The sequence below is a fragment of the Heptranchias perlo genome, chromosome 16, assembly GCF_035084215.1.
Source record: "Heptranchias perlo isolate sHepPer1 chromosome 16, sHepPer1.hap1, whole genome shotgun sequence".
Classification (NCBI taxonomy): domain Eukaryota; kingdom Metazoa; phylum Chordata; class Chondrichthyes; order Hexanchiformes; family Hexanchidae; genus Heptranchias; species Heptranchias perlo.
This window is the reverse complement of record NC_090340.1, coordinates 42,569,585-42,585,035: the sequence shown is the minus strand read 5'-3', so window position 1 is coordinate 42,585,035 and position 15,451 is coordinate 42,569,585. Positions and strand designations below refer to the sequence as shown.

The following is a 15,451-nucleotide window of genomic DNA, read 5'->3' as shown; positions in this document are numbered from 1 at the left end:
TGGTGCACAAAATTCAGATTTTTGATAGATAACACCCACCATTGTGATCAATTGACTGTTGTTATTTTTTTAATCAAGACTTTATTTTCAATACTCAATTTAAGTACGGAAACAAACCAGGGAGCAATACACAATAAACATTAAGAAACAAATATAGAAATTGCAACAACGTGATGGATTTGTGCTTATATTAGTGGCACAGCATAGAACCTACAGGAAGAAATTTTTTTTGTGCTATTTAACAACAGTGACTTGCATTTCTATGACACCTTTAATGTAGTACATATCCCGAGGCACTTCACAGAGGTGAAACTAATGCCGAGCTGTGGTAGGAGAAGAGTTAATGAAAGTGACTCTTCTCTTCTATGGTCATAAAGAGGCTTTTGAAAGAGGGGCTAGCAATGAGAATTCTTACGCAGTGAGTTGTAGAATTTGGGGCCAATACAATTCAAGGCTCTTTCATTTTAGGCAAGAGGCAACATAATAATAATGAAGCATCTAATCTGAATAGATATCCTTACTGGATATCCTACTTTACTCTTAATGCAAATTTGAGTTATTCCCGACTCCCCGTCTTCCCCCCCCCCCCTCCAAATGGTCTCCATTGCATGCCCCACAAACACACGTACCAAGGCATTGAATTTAATGTCTCTACAAAGGTGCTGCATCTTTTATCAGACACTGTACTTGCACTGTTAGAACAGCATTTATAATGTTAAAACAAATCTTGTGACTGTTTAACTACATGAAACTCAGTTGGCATTATGAATGGCTTATGTTAGCAGATACAGGTAGAGCCTAGCTGAGCAAATTTACCTAGGGTGAATGTAAACAAAAAACAGGATCTATTATTCAATTTGCCAAAAACTCTAGGTGGGCTATAAACCAATCCCGTGTAAACTGCATAGAATGTTTACTGAGTTAATTACCTTCCTGTCCACCCAGCCCATCAGGCTCTTACACATTGTCTGACCTATAAATGTAAGGTGGGGCTGTTTTACCTCACTGGAAGTTAACAGAATGTTACTTTCATCTGATTTACTGCTACTTGAACCTGCTGGAAACAGAATGTCTTTAGAACTAATACATTTTGACTGCAGGTTACAGTGTTAACTATCAAAAGTATTTTGGTCAGTGAAACATTTGAAACAATCCCCGAAAAAAAATTCAGAAATGTTTATTTACAAATTTGACTGACGTCACAGGGTTTGGCATTAATCATCACGCACGTCTTTGGTAGTGAGAACGTTACTGACTAGCTTCCTGAGCCCCACCCTGTACACGCACCAACATGCCCAATTGTCATAAGCTGAACCTATCCCGTACTAAGTCAACCTCATCTAGCACCCCTGTCCTCACCAAACTCTGTTGGCTCCCCATCCCCTGAGGCATTGATTTGAAATTTCTCATTCTTATTTACAAATCCCTTCGTGGTCTTGCCATACTATGTCTCTGTAACCTTGTTCAGGTCTTCATCCCGTGTCGCCCTCCATGCTGCCCTGCTGTGTGCCACACTGCTCCCTCCACTCCACTACCTGCAATGCAGCAGAGCTTTTAATCATCACGTACCTGCATTTACAATTCTCTTCCTAAACCTGCCTGCCTTACTACATCTTCCTCCACTTTCAAAAACATCCTCAAAAACTCTTTGACCAAGGTGGGTGTTGGTGAACAACTCAAGGCTGCTTTATGGGTAATGTAGAGACACCCAGTAAGTTTCAGTCACCCCCCCACCCCCCCCCCCCCCCGAAATTTTCTCCTAACTCCCCTTCCCCACCCTGTGTGGAGCACCCTGGGACATCTTCCTACGTTAAAGCCACTAAAAAAAGAGCAAGTTGCTGTTATAGTATTAGGGAAGGTTGGGGAGAAACAGATTTTTCAGTCATGTTTTGAAGAGAGGTGGGGAAACTGGCTGCAGAAGGAATTTTTACTGCAGCTCCTGATCAAATTTCTTTGTGCATCTAACAATATAAGTGACATTGACTACACCAAGTTCAGTGGGGATATCCATAGGAAGACAATCCAGTTCATTGGAAGGTGCAAAGTAGCGGAAATATTAACAAATCTATCTAAAAATTACACTTAATTACATTTAAAAAATCTGAAAGAAATCGCTAATCCTAACAAGAACTTTACCTATTTTATCTTAGAAATGTGTGTGTCCTGCACACAGACAGTTCTAGGTTAGAGTTCTACTATGTTGCCTCAACTCCATTTCATTCTGCAGCTGGGTTTCCCTTCAGACATTTTCCACGCTATGATTCTGCTCCACCTCAGTTTGCAGCCTGTGACATGTAGAAGACCGCTGTTTTTATGCCTAGCAAAATCTCACTGTCTGCTGCTACAATATAAATAAATAAAGTCAGGAATATGCAGCTTAACTTTGCTTTTGAAATCTCCACTGCCTAAATAAAGTCAAATGTAAGGAATCTTACAACACCAGGTTATAGTCTCCGAAAGCCTCCGAAAGCTTGTGATTTTCAAATAAAACAGTTGGACTATAACCTGGTGTTGTAAGATTCCTTACATTTGTCAACCCCAGTCCATCACCGGCATCTCCACATCATAAATAAAGTCAGACTGCAGTGTAGTAAAGTGGACAATCAGTTAGTGTTTAGTCTACTGACTAGCAGTTCAGTTCTGATTAGTGAGACACAGCAGAGACATCCAATCCTTGGAAAATAAGCCAACAGCTTTAAAATATAGAAATTCTGGTGCTGGAGAGTGTGTAAGTAATATTTGCACTCAAGGTAAGGAGGAGGAGGAATATGGGCCAGATTCTGGCTCTGATGGGATTCTGCTTTTTTTGGAGTGGATGTTTAAATTCCGGTCCGGGGTTGTGGGGGGGGGGGGCGACCTATGTCAAGGGCGTGTATGGGGGGAGTTTCTAGGCTTCTCCAGGAATTTCCTCCCTTTATAGCCTTGAAATGCCTCAATGGAACTCACACCAGTTGAGACTTGACATGAGTCCCTTTTGAGGCCTTTTAAAGGTCCCAAACCTTCACTGGAGTAGGGTAACTGATTACCTTCTCTAGTTGAAGTGGCTCCAGTGGGCCGCTGAAGGACTCCACTCCGCCTTAGAAGGGCAGGTTGGTTCTGGCTAAGATGGCTGCTGCTGATGCACTCTTTCAGGTACTTGTGGCATACCTGGACTCTGAAAAAATGACCCTGTTCCCAGAATTTGGGACAGGTTCTGCTTTGCCGCACTTACTTTGGTGGAGCGGGGCCCCAGGAACTTCCAGGATAGAGAGTTTTCTCATTTCACTGATTGAGTGAGTTATAAGATCCATACGATGTATGTTTCCATGGAAATTTGCTTGTATTCACCCGATCCTGAAGAAAGTTAATCCCTCCTGCCTTTCAACCTATTGGCCTTGTATTGATACAACGGTCGTTAAAGTTATGAAAGCTGCTGTTAACTCTCAATGCTGCTCCTCCTGGCTCCACAGAAATGTAACTTTTAAAAAAATTTTGTGGCCATTTCTTGAGCGGCCTCCAGCCGTCCCTTTAAGGATCCTTGGTTACCCCGCTCAAGACCTGGTAAAACTAGATGGAGCTTGTACGGCGCAACCTCCATCCATTTGTACCCAACTTCTACCTTGGGGTCCTACAACCAGCATTAGGACTCTAATTTGCATATACTGTACAAGGCATGTAACGCTTGTTTCAGGCAGGCACCCTAGACACCTAAAAGGCACCCGCTTCCAACATGGCGACCAGCACCCTTCAGATCTGGCACAGGAGTTCCCGATCTGAAATTTATCCCCCATCACTCATTTTACATCCAAAAAACTTGCGGATCAAAGTTGAATTTCTTCCCCCGCAAACACTGCAATAACCATAGAAAAGCATCTTCTTTATATCATTGTGCGTCTGTTATATTCTATGATCATTCAATTTGACAGCAGTATAACTGCCATTTAACAGTGATGTAAGGAGCTGCAGGTAAAAGGTACAGCTCTTGAGATGGCCATCTTTGGGAGCCATTGAGAGAATATCGGATGGGGGGAGGGTTTCATGTGAGGCTGTATTTGTGAGAGACTCATAAAAATATTGTTAACCCTAAAAGGGGGAAGGAGTCTGCTGTAATGAATTTCAGGTTTATGAATAAAATGCTCTGTTGAAATTCCTGCATCTAATCATTGTGTGAATTGGTAAAAATGAACAGGAGATCTTTCACAAATCCCGCCATGATGTATGTTTGCTTAAGAAAAGCATAGACTTTCTGGCTCCATGTTGCAGGAACCAGTTGGAAAGGCACACTAGTCTGATGCGTGTTACAGGGTACAGCAGGTACTGAGCTGGAAGAAAAATTCACAATATTTTCTGTTTTTAGGATTGCCAATAAGCTGTCCATTAGCCGCAGCACAAGTTCCTGTGATTTTATATTTGCCAATCTGGGTTATAGTATTTTGTTTGCGCCCATCTTAAATTTCCTCTCATATTAACAGTTCCATAATACAAACATGGTAAATGTTTTCTGGGCATAGCACTTTTATTGCAATCAGATTTGCTATATACTGTGTGATGTGTGTAATAAAATCTCTAATAGTGCAGGAAAATCACATCACACAACCAGAAAGTCGAAGTGACTTACAAGATGATGATTTTTCAATAATCCAGCAGTAATCATGTTGCTCTTTTTTCATAAATATCCTTGCGAATTGCAAACCTGGAGAACATCCGCAATCTGCATCCACACGAGCACGTGCAGCTGATAGATAAAATGATCAGAAACTGAGTAATTACAGACTGGAGGGGATAGTTTTTAATCTATAATCAAATCGCAGGATTCAAATGACTCTTATGACCTGCTCAAGTGTTACTGTCACATCACCATTTCTCAATTTAAAAATATACTCATCAAAGCGTGACAACATATTGTTACCTACAGTTCACTTACATTTCTCTCAGATGCTGTCTACTCTGCTGTCCATTTCAGCAAACAGAATATAGTAAAACATGATGACACACGGGATACTTTTTCTGTGGTTATTTATTACTTTGTGATGATTCTCAGGCATCTGCTATCTAGTATAACAACACAAACATTCCCTTCAGATAAGATGAACAGTATTTCACTTTTATTACAGTCAGATTGGTGTCAGCAACTCCATTATCATTGTATCATGCGACTACCAGGATGGTAGAAGGTGAATTAAATGTAGCATTGTCTTTTTTCATCTAGCAATTCCTATGTAATGCAAAATTTGTGAAAGTTATCTTGATCCTAAAGGTCAGAATAATGATGAAGCTACTTTCTGTACACATCACATTTGTACACAACCCAAGTCCACAATTTGAGGCTAGTACCTCATTTAGAAATTGCTGGGATTCAGGTACCGAGCTTTGATGCACCATGTGGTGAAAGGGGTGCTCAATGTGTAGAGTGGACAGATTGGTTTTTAGAGGAAGTCTATATTAAAGGTCTGATGTTAGGAAGACCCTTGCCAGGATTCTTTTCAACAAGACCAAAACAAACAATGTTCTTCCTAATGCTCAGTGCAAAGAACTATAATCCAATATAAATGTAAAGAACAAAGTAAGGACCTGTTGATGGTCTTCATTGACTTGAAAGGCTTTTGACACAATCAGCAGACAGGGTCAGTGAATGCTCCTAGCTAAATTTGATTCTTCTCCATGTTTATCAATGTGATTTGACAACTACATGATGGAATGTCAACAGGAGTGATTAGCAACGGGCAACGTCTGATGCTTTCGCCATGCCAATATAGTCAAACAATGGTATATTCTGATATACCCTTTTTGCCTTCTCTTTGCCATGCTAAGGAAAGCAGTGTCAGAACTGCGGGAAGGAGTTTACATCCAGTTCAGGATTGATGGATAGCTGGATAGCCGTTGAACATCCGCAGATTACAATCAGTGACAAAATTAAAGAAATCATGATTCATGGGGCTGATGATTTGCTGTTGGCCCACATATTAGAAGAACTCAGGCCAACTCCAGCCAAAGTCTACAGGCCTTTGAAGTTATATTCCAGCTTGCATTTTATTCACAGTATATACCATCACTGTTCACTGTTGAGAGAGAACATCACTGTTCACTGAGGGAACAGATCACTGTTCATTGAGGGAGAACGGCTAAGTTCATTCTAGCAGCTTACCTATGTGAGGAGTACCCTATCATCAGACCACCTCTTGATAAAGAAGTGTTTTATTGAGTGAGGAAGATCTGCTCAGTTTTGGCTGTCAGAGGAAACAAGTGAGGGATGACATTGACTGAAAATCAAGGCCAAGCTCGAATTGTACAAGGCAGTGGTTCTGTCATCTCTTTTCTTTGGCTGTGACACTTTGGATAATTTATAGGTACCTCATTGAGAACCATCTGTGCAGACTCTATGCCATCATGAACATCAGATGACAAGGCAATATTCCAAACGCTGGAGGCCTGACTTTCAGCTTAAAATCTTGAGTCTCAGAATTATCAGGAATTGAAGTCCTGCTGATCAAGACTGCTGAGATGTCTGATCAAAGGCTACCTAAGATTGACTTCCACTCGGTCTGAAAGAGAGCAAACATTTCCATAGTGGACAGTTCAAGCATTGTAAGGACATATTGAAAAGGAGCTTAAAGACCTGTGAGATCAATGTGGAGCAGCTTGCTACGGAACACTCTTGCCACCTGAGGCAGCCTGGAGCCTCACACGACTTTAACTATTTCAAACCTCTAGTAGCAATTCATCTTTTGTTTGTTTCTCAGTGTGTCTCATAGGCATTTATTATTTCCCAGGGTTTAATGTGTTAACCTGGCTGCTGTCAAATAAAAATATATGGGCGATCTTATGTGTGCAGTCAACCGTTCTTTGCTGTTTGGTAAGTTAAGTGTACACAGTATGGGAACTGAGAATACAAAAATAGGGCATTTTTATTTAATGCTAGGTAGGTGGGAATGAGAATGAAATTAGGAAAATCTATAGTTTAACGACAAACAATTGTGTGTGTTTCTGTGTAGAGAAAACTTTCAGCGTAAAATGTTGAGCCTCAGATAATACAACATTTTTTAATGCCATTAGAGTCGAGCCCAATCCTGCTGTCTCCTGATTCCCACACTTTTTTCTTTCTCCCTAGCCCAGGGGCACTGAGGATATTTGTACCACTCCTCACTGAGACCATTAACTCAGCACAAGGGAAAGAACAAACCTGGGACCTTCCTGGTCCGCATGGCTCACTATCACACCAGGCAAAGCACAAGCCTATTGAGCCATCCAGAGAGCCTAGATTTTTTTGAACATTTATATAGAATATTTAGATTAAAAGCAAATCACTCCAACATCATTGTTCTCTTTAACAGGAATCCTGGGTATGTTCTCTATGAATTTTTGTGTTAATAAGTTTGGTTTACCCATGAACACAACCGGTCATTGTACTATCGACCTTAACAGACTTACTAAAAATTAAAGCATGAATATTAAAATAAACATTTGGCATCAGAAGCATTTTTAAAGAGTTTCTCACTAACCTTTACAGTGTACGACTACTTGGTGTTGGGACTTCAGGGTGCCCATTCATTGTCACTGAAATTAATTTTGCAAGTTTTATCTGTCTCTACCATAAGGACTGGAATATTTAGAAACCTGTGCAGACTAAAAGCAAATGGCAAAACATTTCCAGGTCTTCAAAATTCTGCTATTGATTATTAGCTTAACACTGAAACATTTTTAAAATCAGTAACGAGGAGAAAATTCTGTACACCAAAAATGTGTTTTTATTAATTTATGTCTCAATGTTTAGATGATTATTAATTTTTAAAAGTCTTCAATCGGAATCTTACAATAACATTTATGCTTTCAAACCCTTTCAGTCAGACTTGTACAGGACAAAAACCTCTTCTAGGCTATTTCTTCCAGTGAATTTCTCTTACCAGTTTATATAATTTCCTCAATGTGCATGACTTCACTGAAAAACAATGAGGATGAATGGTATGTACCAGGTAAACTGGAGCACTGCCAATATCATTACTTCCTCTACAGTAAGTTCTCTTTTTACTGTTATAAATGAATCCTGTGACTTGAAGAACTACATTCTTTAGAAGGAGGAATATAGTGACTCAATATAACCTGGAGATTACATTAGTAAATAGTAACCTTAAAGTCCCATTTCATCCTGTCTCATTTGGTGCAGTAGAGGACCCATCTGATCGGATCACTGTTGTTTATATGTTGTGACCTTACTAGGATTTCATCATATCATTTTAAATAACATTTATGATAATCTCACCATTCTTTTCCTTGTCATAATTGTGAATGCTAAAATTGGATTTACCATGTTGAGTCTTTTATTTTTTGAGAAAAATTCTGGTTAAATTTTGTACAATTCTGGGAAACTTGTTGAATTATTTTTGATTTTCACACATAGTAAATACCCTGCTCTTGAGAGGAGTGAAGCAAACAAATTACAGCAGTAGAGCTCATAATCCTTTGATCTCTCCAGTACTGGAAGCAAATTATATATGAACAGTTCTACGTACCAGTATTAGTGGGTCTAATGATTTTGGTAACTAAATCCTCATTCTCCTGCCACTTTTTATTATCCCCTTGTCCATCTCTCTAGTGTTTAAAATTAGGGAAGTAAAATATTTGGAGAGTCCAAATTGGCTTCACCTTAACCTTAATCCTTCCTGGACTTCAGATGCTCCATAAGGCTGTAATGAAGTCTCTACCAAATGTGGCATTGAGCTATCTTGGTAAACTGTATCTTTCATTTTGAAGTTGGGTTTGTTTTATTCATTTGACAGCTGTTCAGGGGAGGGGGAGGGGATGAGGTGGGGCATTATCTATACATTGTGCCATTTCAGTTTTCCCAGTGTGAATCTAAACTGCCCCACATCAAATTGAGATATTTTGGAGAACTTAGGCAACCTGCCAACTATTTTTTTGTGTACTCACTGCATCTTGATTTGCTTTGCAAAGCAAACCTGTGTCTATCCCTACGAGTTTACCAACAGTCCAAAATCTGTACCATGGTGCCTCCATGTCACTCTGAATTTCACCCTCCTTTTGCATCAGTGTTTTAACTCCTATTGTGTTCCAGATGCTGAAGAAGATGCAGGTTGGAGAACCACAGTCACAGCAGACACAACTAGTGGAATTGGACAACCTGAACCATACAGACTGGGTGAGTAGTGTATACTTGTTCATGACTGGTAATATGTGCATTCAAAAGGGAATTTCAAGAGTTTGATTTTCACCTCATTTGATCAGTGTGATGTACCATCACATGAGACATTGTCCTCGTGGGAATTGGAACTACTTTGTAAGAATTCTCTATTACTGAAGGAATCAAAGGCTTTCTGAAAGTTTATATTTTAAAAGCCTTATTAGAAGCAGTAGTTCTCCTTTGCTAAATGTTCTCCTCATCCCTAGCAACAGACCGATCCACACCCAAGTTAGTGAACAGAGCTTTTCTTACCCACTGGGTTGCCTCCTGTAATTTCTCCATGCTCAAATAATGTGTTCCGGCCTTTGGTAATAAAATCTTATTGAGAAACAGCTCAAGGGGAGATGTTATTGCATACACAAATACTTCAAAAAAATTGCAAATGGAATAGAGCATAAACCCTATTGTACTTTTGAAAGTTAATGCCTTGGTGTCCTGAATTTCCAAGTTTCACTCAGGGCTTATGCAGGTTCCGTTTGCAAATGGATTTACATTCTCCTCCACCAAGTGCAAAAATAAATCATGAATGCACAAACATAACTGCAATCTTTATTAAACTCTGAATTTACAACTGCACATAAGCGGAATTGTGCACTGTACAGTTACACTTTTGGGAGTTGAAGAAATCTATGGTTTTTCAAGGCACAGAACTTCGTGTTATGTGCACAAAATCCCATGAGTACACTTCTGTGATTTTATTACCGTTTTGTAATGGTGAATGTTGTTTATAAAAGTATAAATTTAAATTGGTCAGTAAAGCAGCTTGACTTTTTACTGCTTTTGTAACTTTCTGACACGAAGGAGGAAATTTTAACCTAACCTGCTTGTCGGGAAAGTGATGGGATTGGGTGGAATGCTGGTTTTACACCCTATCCAATATTACTCTCCATTGACTTCGGTTGAGTGGGGTGTAAAACCAGCGTTGCACCTGATCCCGTGGTTTCTCGCTTGGCGAGTTAGGTTAAAATGATCTCCCAAGTATCTTGCCAAATTTTTAAAAACTGAAAAACATTCTTGAAGGGGAGAGAGAAGTCTTTTGTGCCTTTCTATAATATAAGAACATCACTATGAATTTGCTGTCAGTGAGAATTCATCCTGAGGATATGTCTGTGACTGGTTTAGACTTTGTATTTGAAGAAAAAGAAACAACTGGTTAGGCTTAAAAAAAATAAGGTATGTCCAGCAAATCAAATATTCAAATCTGAGCCAATTCACTCTTCCCTTTAGCTGTTAACAGTTCATATAGTCAAGATTATTTGAAAATGTACTCGTTGGACTAGATGTGTGTAGCACACTTTGAACACACTCTACTGTGTAGCATTTTCTCAATGAACCAGCCACATTCAGAAACAGAAGGTAATTGCAGCACCAGCCTTTTCCCTATTACATCAAGTCATCTTTATACTGACTTCTCTTTGAGCCCAATCAGTAGATTTTAAGAAGACTCCATTGTATATTTTGTGTTGCTATTCCACATGTTCCAGAGTTATAATAAGTTTGTGAATTGTTTCCTCTGGGTCTGCAGGCTCGTCTGTGGGTGCAGCTAATGCGAGACCTCCGCCATGGTGTAAAACTAAAAAAAGTTCAGGAAAAGCAGTACAATCCTCTGCCAACAGAATACCACCTTACGCCATTCGAAATGTTAATGCAGGACATTAAAGCAGGCAAATATAAACTACGGAAAGTTATGGTAAGATAAAAGATTAAAATGGAAGCACAGTATCTTGTTAGATCTAATCATGTACTGTTCTGTCACATGACTGTTCACCTGTTGGGAAACAACAAATCATAGAAATATAAAAGAGTCAAGGCTATCGACCCCATTGCAGCTTATCCCTCTAATATCCAGACTCTCCTATTATAGTGTCCAGCTGCATTTTTGATTTTGCTACCCCATTTGACAGAACAGTTAGAATTCTTTAAGTAAAAAAGTTCTTCCGAATATATATTTTTAAATTTAAGTCTTCTGACGCTACTTTCCTGGCTTAATTTGAGTAATATTATAGGTTTATCTTACGTACAACATAACATTTAATATTTTACATATATTTATCAGGTCATAGGAAAGTACAGGACAAAAAAAGATTTTTCAGTCCTTCTAGCTGGTCCCAAAAACTAATACCTTTTAATCGCCCATTCCTTTAAATAGTTATACAATTCTTTCTAATTATTCCACATTGTCTACTTCCACTGCCACCCTCTGCTTAAAGTAATTAATTCTGAACTGTTTGTGCACCTACCCATTTCTAAGCTTGAGCCCTTCTCACCTGATTCTAGAGTTTGTGGCAATCTCAAGCATATTATCGGGGTTCAATTTATCTGTTCCCATAAGAATCTTGACTAGTATCTCCTGGAACCTTCTCTTATTCAGAGTAAACAATCCTAATCTTTTAAATCTCATCTCGTAACTCATATACCTTGAGTTCCCTCCTAAATTGTCATGGCCAACATTCAATACCAGTATCCTTAACTAACAAGACCAAAAACGAATTAACTGGTCATTCATCTCATTGCTGTTTCTGCAATCTGCTGTGTGCAAAAATGCCTGTCGTGTAGGTAAACATAACAGTCGCCACAGTTCATTGTATGTGAAGCACTTTGACATACTTCTGAGCCTTTTTTCATTCATTATTTACTGCAAATGTTTAATCTCTTGCCCCTCCCCATTTTATTGTAATCAAATTTGTCAAGCTTACATTTGATTTTGATATCTGGGATAGTAATATAGATTAGATACATCAAGGGTCCAAGCACTGACTCCTCAGATTCTCTGCATCTCCATCTGACCTTACACCTCTCATGAGGACTCTCTCTATTTCCCATTTTTAAGCAACTTTTTATCCAGTGTCATTTTCTACCTTGGATTCCTGAGGCTTTTAAGTTTGATTAGAAACCTTTCATGCAGAATTTTGTCAATAACGTTCTGACAAAGCTCCATGTAGAATAAAGGAATCTCCGAAAGGCCGATTCTTTTTTTAAGGAATACATTCCAGGATTCGTGTCTGAAGTGATATAAATTAACTTTACAATAATGCTGAGCAGTCTGTTGAGCTCCTCCCCCATTTAATTGATTACTTCTTTTGCCCCTAAAAATAATTTTCTAAGATGCACCCCATGTAGTTTGCATTTTCAGTGAGTGCTGCTATTAAATTTGCCTTCTGAAATATCACCCCTTCCCTTACAGCATTTCACAATTTTTTACAGATATCTACTTGCAGAAAAAAGTATAGGTTATAAAATTGAAGATGTTAGCAGTGAATGTACTACATGTAGTGTCTTTACTTTTCGGTTGTTGCTTAAAAAGCACATTTAAATAACCTACTGCAGTCTTTAGTTGGTCTTTACTTTTTTTCATCTTCTGTGGTTATTTCTGTGAGTGTGTCTACATTTGTCTCTATGCAGCTGAGCTGGGAGACTTCAAGTTATCTCTGTTAAACAAAGTATCTGGGGAGGTTTGATATATGTGGACAGATACATTTACCTTAGATTAACACAAATGCTGATACTTTATAAATGATGCGGTAAATAATTTAGAGTAACCAGAATAAAATTTGTAAATATTTTTAATTAGTGAATTTGTGTATTCAGTTCAATTTAATTTGATGAACATTATTTCTGTACATCTGCATGATTTCTAGAATGGATACAGTGCAGAGGGAGTGGACACTGATGCGATTCAGCACTTCTGTCAATAAGTAATTACTTTAAGATTATTGGACATTCATTCTGTAGGCTCACCATTACAACATGCTTCAGCTAAAAGGGAACAGACCCTGGAGAGGGCTTATATACTTTTTTCTTAAAATGCAATATGGGATTTTATACACAGTCTTAGAATCGATTTGCTCTCTCCATTGAGTCTCGAATTTGAAAAGAATCTGTTTGTGCAATTTGATGATGTATAGTAATTGTGCAATACTTTCCCCATTTTTATAATGTGGAGATGCCGGTGATGGACTGGGGTTGACAATTGTAAACAATTTTACAACACCAAGTTATAGTCCAGCAATTTTATTTTAAATTCACAAGCTTTCGGAGGCTTCCTCCTTCCTCAGGTGAACGAAATGAAATCCTCGAAATGAAATCGCATTTATAAATCACAGAACAATGCTTGGTGATTACAGACAGTTTTTTCAACTGCCCGTTGCCAAGGCAATCAGTGTGCAGACAGACAGGTCTCAGAATATACAAATCACCAAAAAAAAACAACAAACAAAAAAAAAACAGAGATAGAGAGGTAGAAACATAGAAAATACAGCAACTGACCCGTTATATTAAAAACAGATAACATTTGTTCGCTGGTGGGGTAACGTGTAGCGTGACATGAACCCAAGATCCGGTTGAGGCCGTCCTCATGGGTGCGGAACTTGGCTATCAATTTCTGCTCGACGATTTTGCGTTGTCGTGTGTCTCGAAGGCCGCCTTGGAGTACGCTTACCCGAAGGTCGGTGGATGAATGTCCATGACTGCTGAAGTGTTCCCCGACTGCGAGGGAACCCTCCTGTCTGGCGATTGTTGCGCGGTGTCCGTTCATCCGTTGTCGCAGCGTCTGCATGGTCTCGCCAATGTACCATGCTCTGGGGCATCCTTTCCTGCAACGTATGAGGTAGACAACGTTGGCCGAGTCACAGGAGTATGAACCATGCACCTGGTGGGTGGTGTCCTCTTGTGTGATGGTGGTATCTGTGTCGATGATCTGGCATGTCTTGCAGAGGTTACCGTGGCAGGGTTGTGTGGTGTCGTGGACGCTGTTCTCTTGAAAGCTAGGTAATTTGCTGTGAACGATGGTCTGTTTGAGGTTGGGTGGCTGTTTAAAGGCGAGTAGTGGAGGTGTGGGGATGGCCATAGCGAGGTGTTCGTCGTTATTGATGACATGTTGAAGGCTGCGGAGAACATGGAGTAGTTTCTCCGCTCCGGGGAAGTATTGGACGACAAAGGGTACTCTGTTGGTTGCGTCCCGTGTTAGTCTCCTGAGGAGGTCTATGCGATTTTTCGATGTGGCCCGTCGGAACTGTCGATCGATGAGTCGAGCGTCATATCCCGTTCTTACTAGGGCGTCTTTCAGCGTCTGTAGGTGTCCATCGCGTTCCTCCTCGTCTGAGCAGACCCTGTGTATTCGCAGGGCCTGTCCATAGGGGATGGCCTCTTTGACGTGGTTAGGGTGGAAGCTGGAAAAGTGGAGCATCGTGAGGTTGTCTGTGGGCTTGCGGTAGAGTGAGGTGCTGAGGTGCCCGTCTTTGATGGAGATTCGTGTGTCCAAGAAAGAAACTGATTCTGAGGAGTAGTCCATGGTGAGCTTGATGGTGGGATGGAACTTGTTGATGTTATCGTGTAGTCTCTTTAGTGATTCCTTGCCGTGGGTCCATAGAAAGAAAATGTCGTCGATGTATCTGGTGTATAGTGTTGGTTGGAGGTCTTGTGCAGTGAAGAAGTCCTGCTCGAACTTGTGCATGAAAATGTTGGCGTATTGGGGTGCGAATTTGGTCCCCATGGCTGTTCCGTGTGTTTGGGTAAAGAACTGGTTATCGAAGGTGAAGACATTGTGATCCAGGATGAAGCGGATGAGTTGTAGGATGGCGTCCGGAGATTGGCTGTTGTTGGTGTTGAGTATTGATGCTGTCGCAGCGATGCCGTCATCGTGGGGGATACTGGTGTATAGTGCCGAGACGTCCATCGTGGTGAGAAGTGTTCCTGGTTCAACTGGTCCGTGGGTACTGAGTTTTTGTAGGAAGTCTGTAGTGTCGCGACAGAAGCTGGGGGTTCCCTGTACGATGGGTTTCAGGATGCCCTCAATGTATCCAGAGAGGTTCTCACACAGGGTTCCGTTGCCTGATACGATAGGACGTCCGGGTGTGTTGGCTTTGTGTATCTTTGGGAGGCAGTAGAAGTCTCCCACGCGGGGAGTACGTGGGATGAGAGTGCGTAGGATGCTTTGAAGGTCTGGATCGAAGGTCTTGATCAGTTTGTTGAGCTGGTGGGTGTGTTCTTTGGTCGGATCTGCGGGTAACCGTCTGTAGTGTTCCTGGTTGTCCAGTTGTCGGTATGCTTCTTTGCAATAGTCCGTTCTGTTCTGTATGACTATGGCTCCTCCTTTGTCCGCTGGTTTGATGACGATGTTGCGGTTGGTCTTGATTTTATATGCTGTGGTCTATTTAAAGCAAATAGGTTAACGCTGCAGAGTATGACATGAATCCAGTCACAATGTTAAAATAAATGACTCCTTTTCTCTTACCTTCTCCTGAAGGTGAGTCATGCTGGGGTATGCTTCTTATTGTT

At 40.3% G+C, this 15,451-nt stretch overlaps 1 protein-coding gene across 1 annotated transcript in view; it reads left to right on the top strand.

Moving 5' to 3' along the window:
- spire2 (spire-type actin nucleation factor 2) overlaps positions 1 to 15,451 on the top strand; it is a 74,873-nt gene that overhangs the window by 29,813 nt on the left and 29,609 nt on the right. The window contains exons 4-5 of the mRNA XM_067998022.1: positions 9,050 to 9,133; positions 10,701 to 10,865. Of these exons, the coding sequence (XP_067854123.1) occupies positions 9,050 to 9,133; positions 10,701 to 10,865 (249 nt within the window). The remainder of the gene's footprint in view (positions 1 to 9,049; positions 9,134 to 10,700; positions 10,866 to 15,451) is intronic.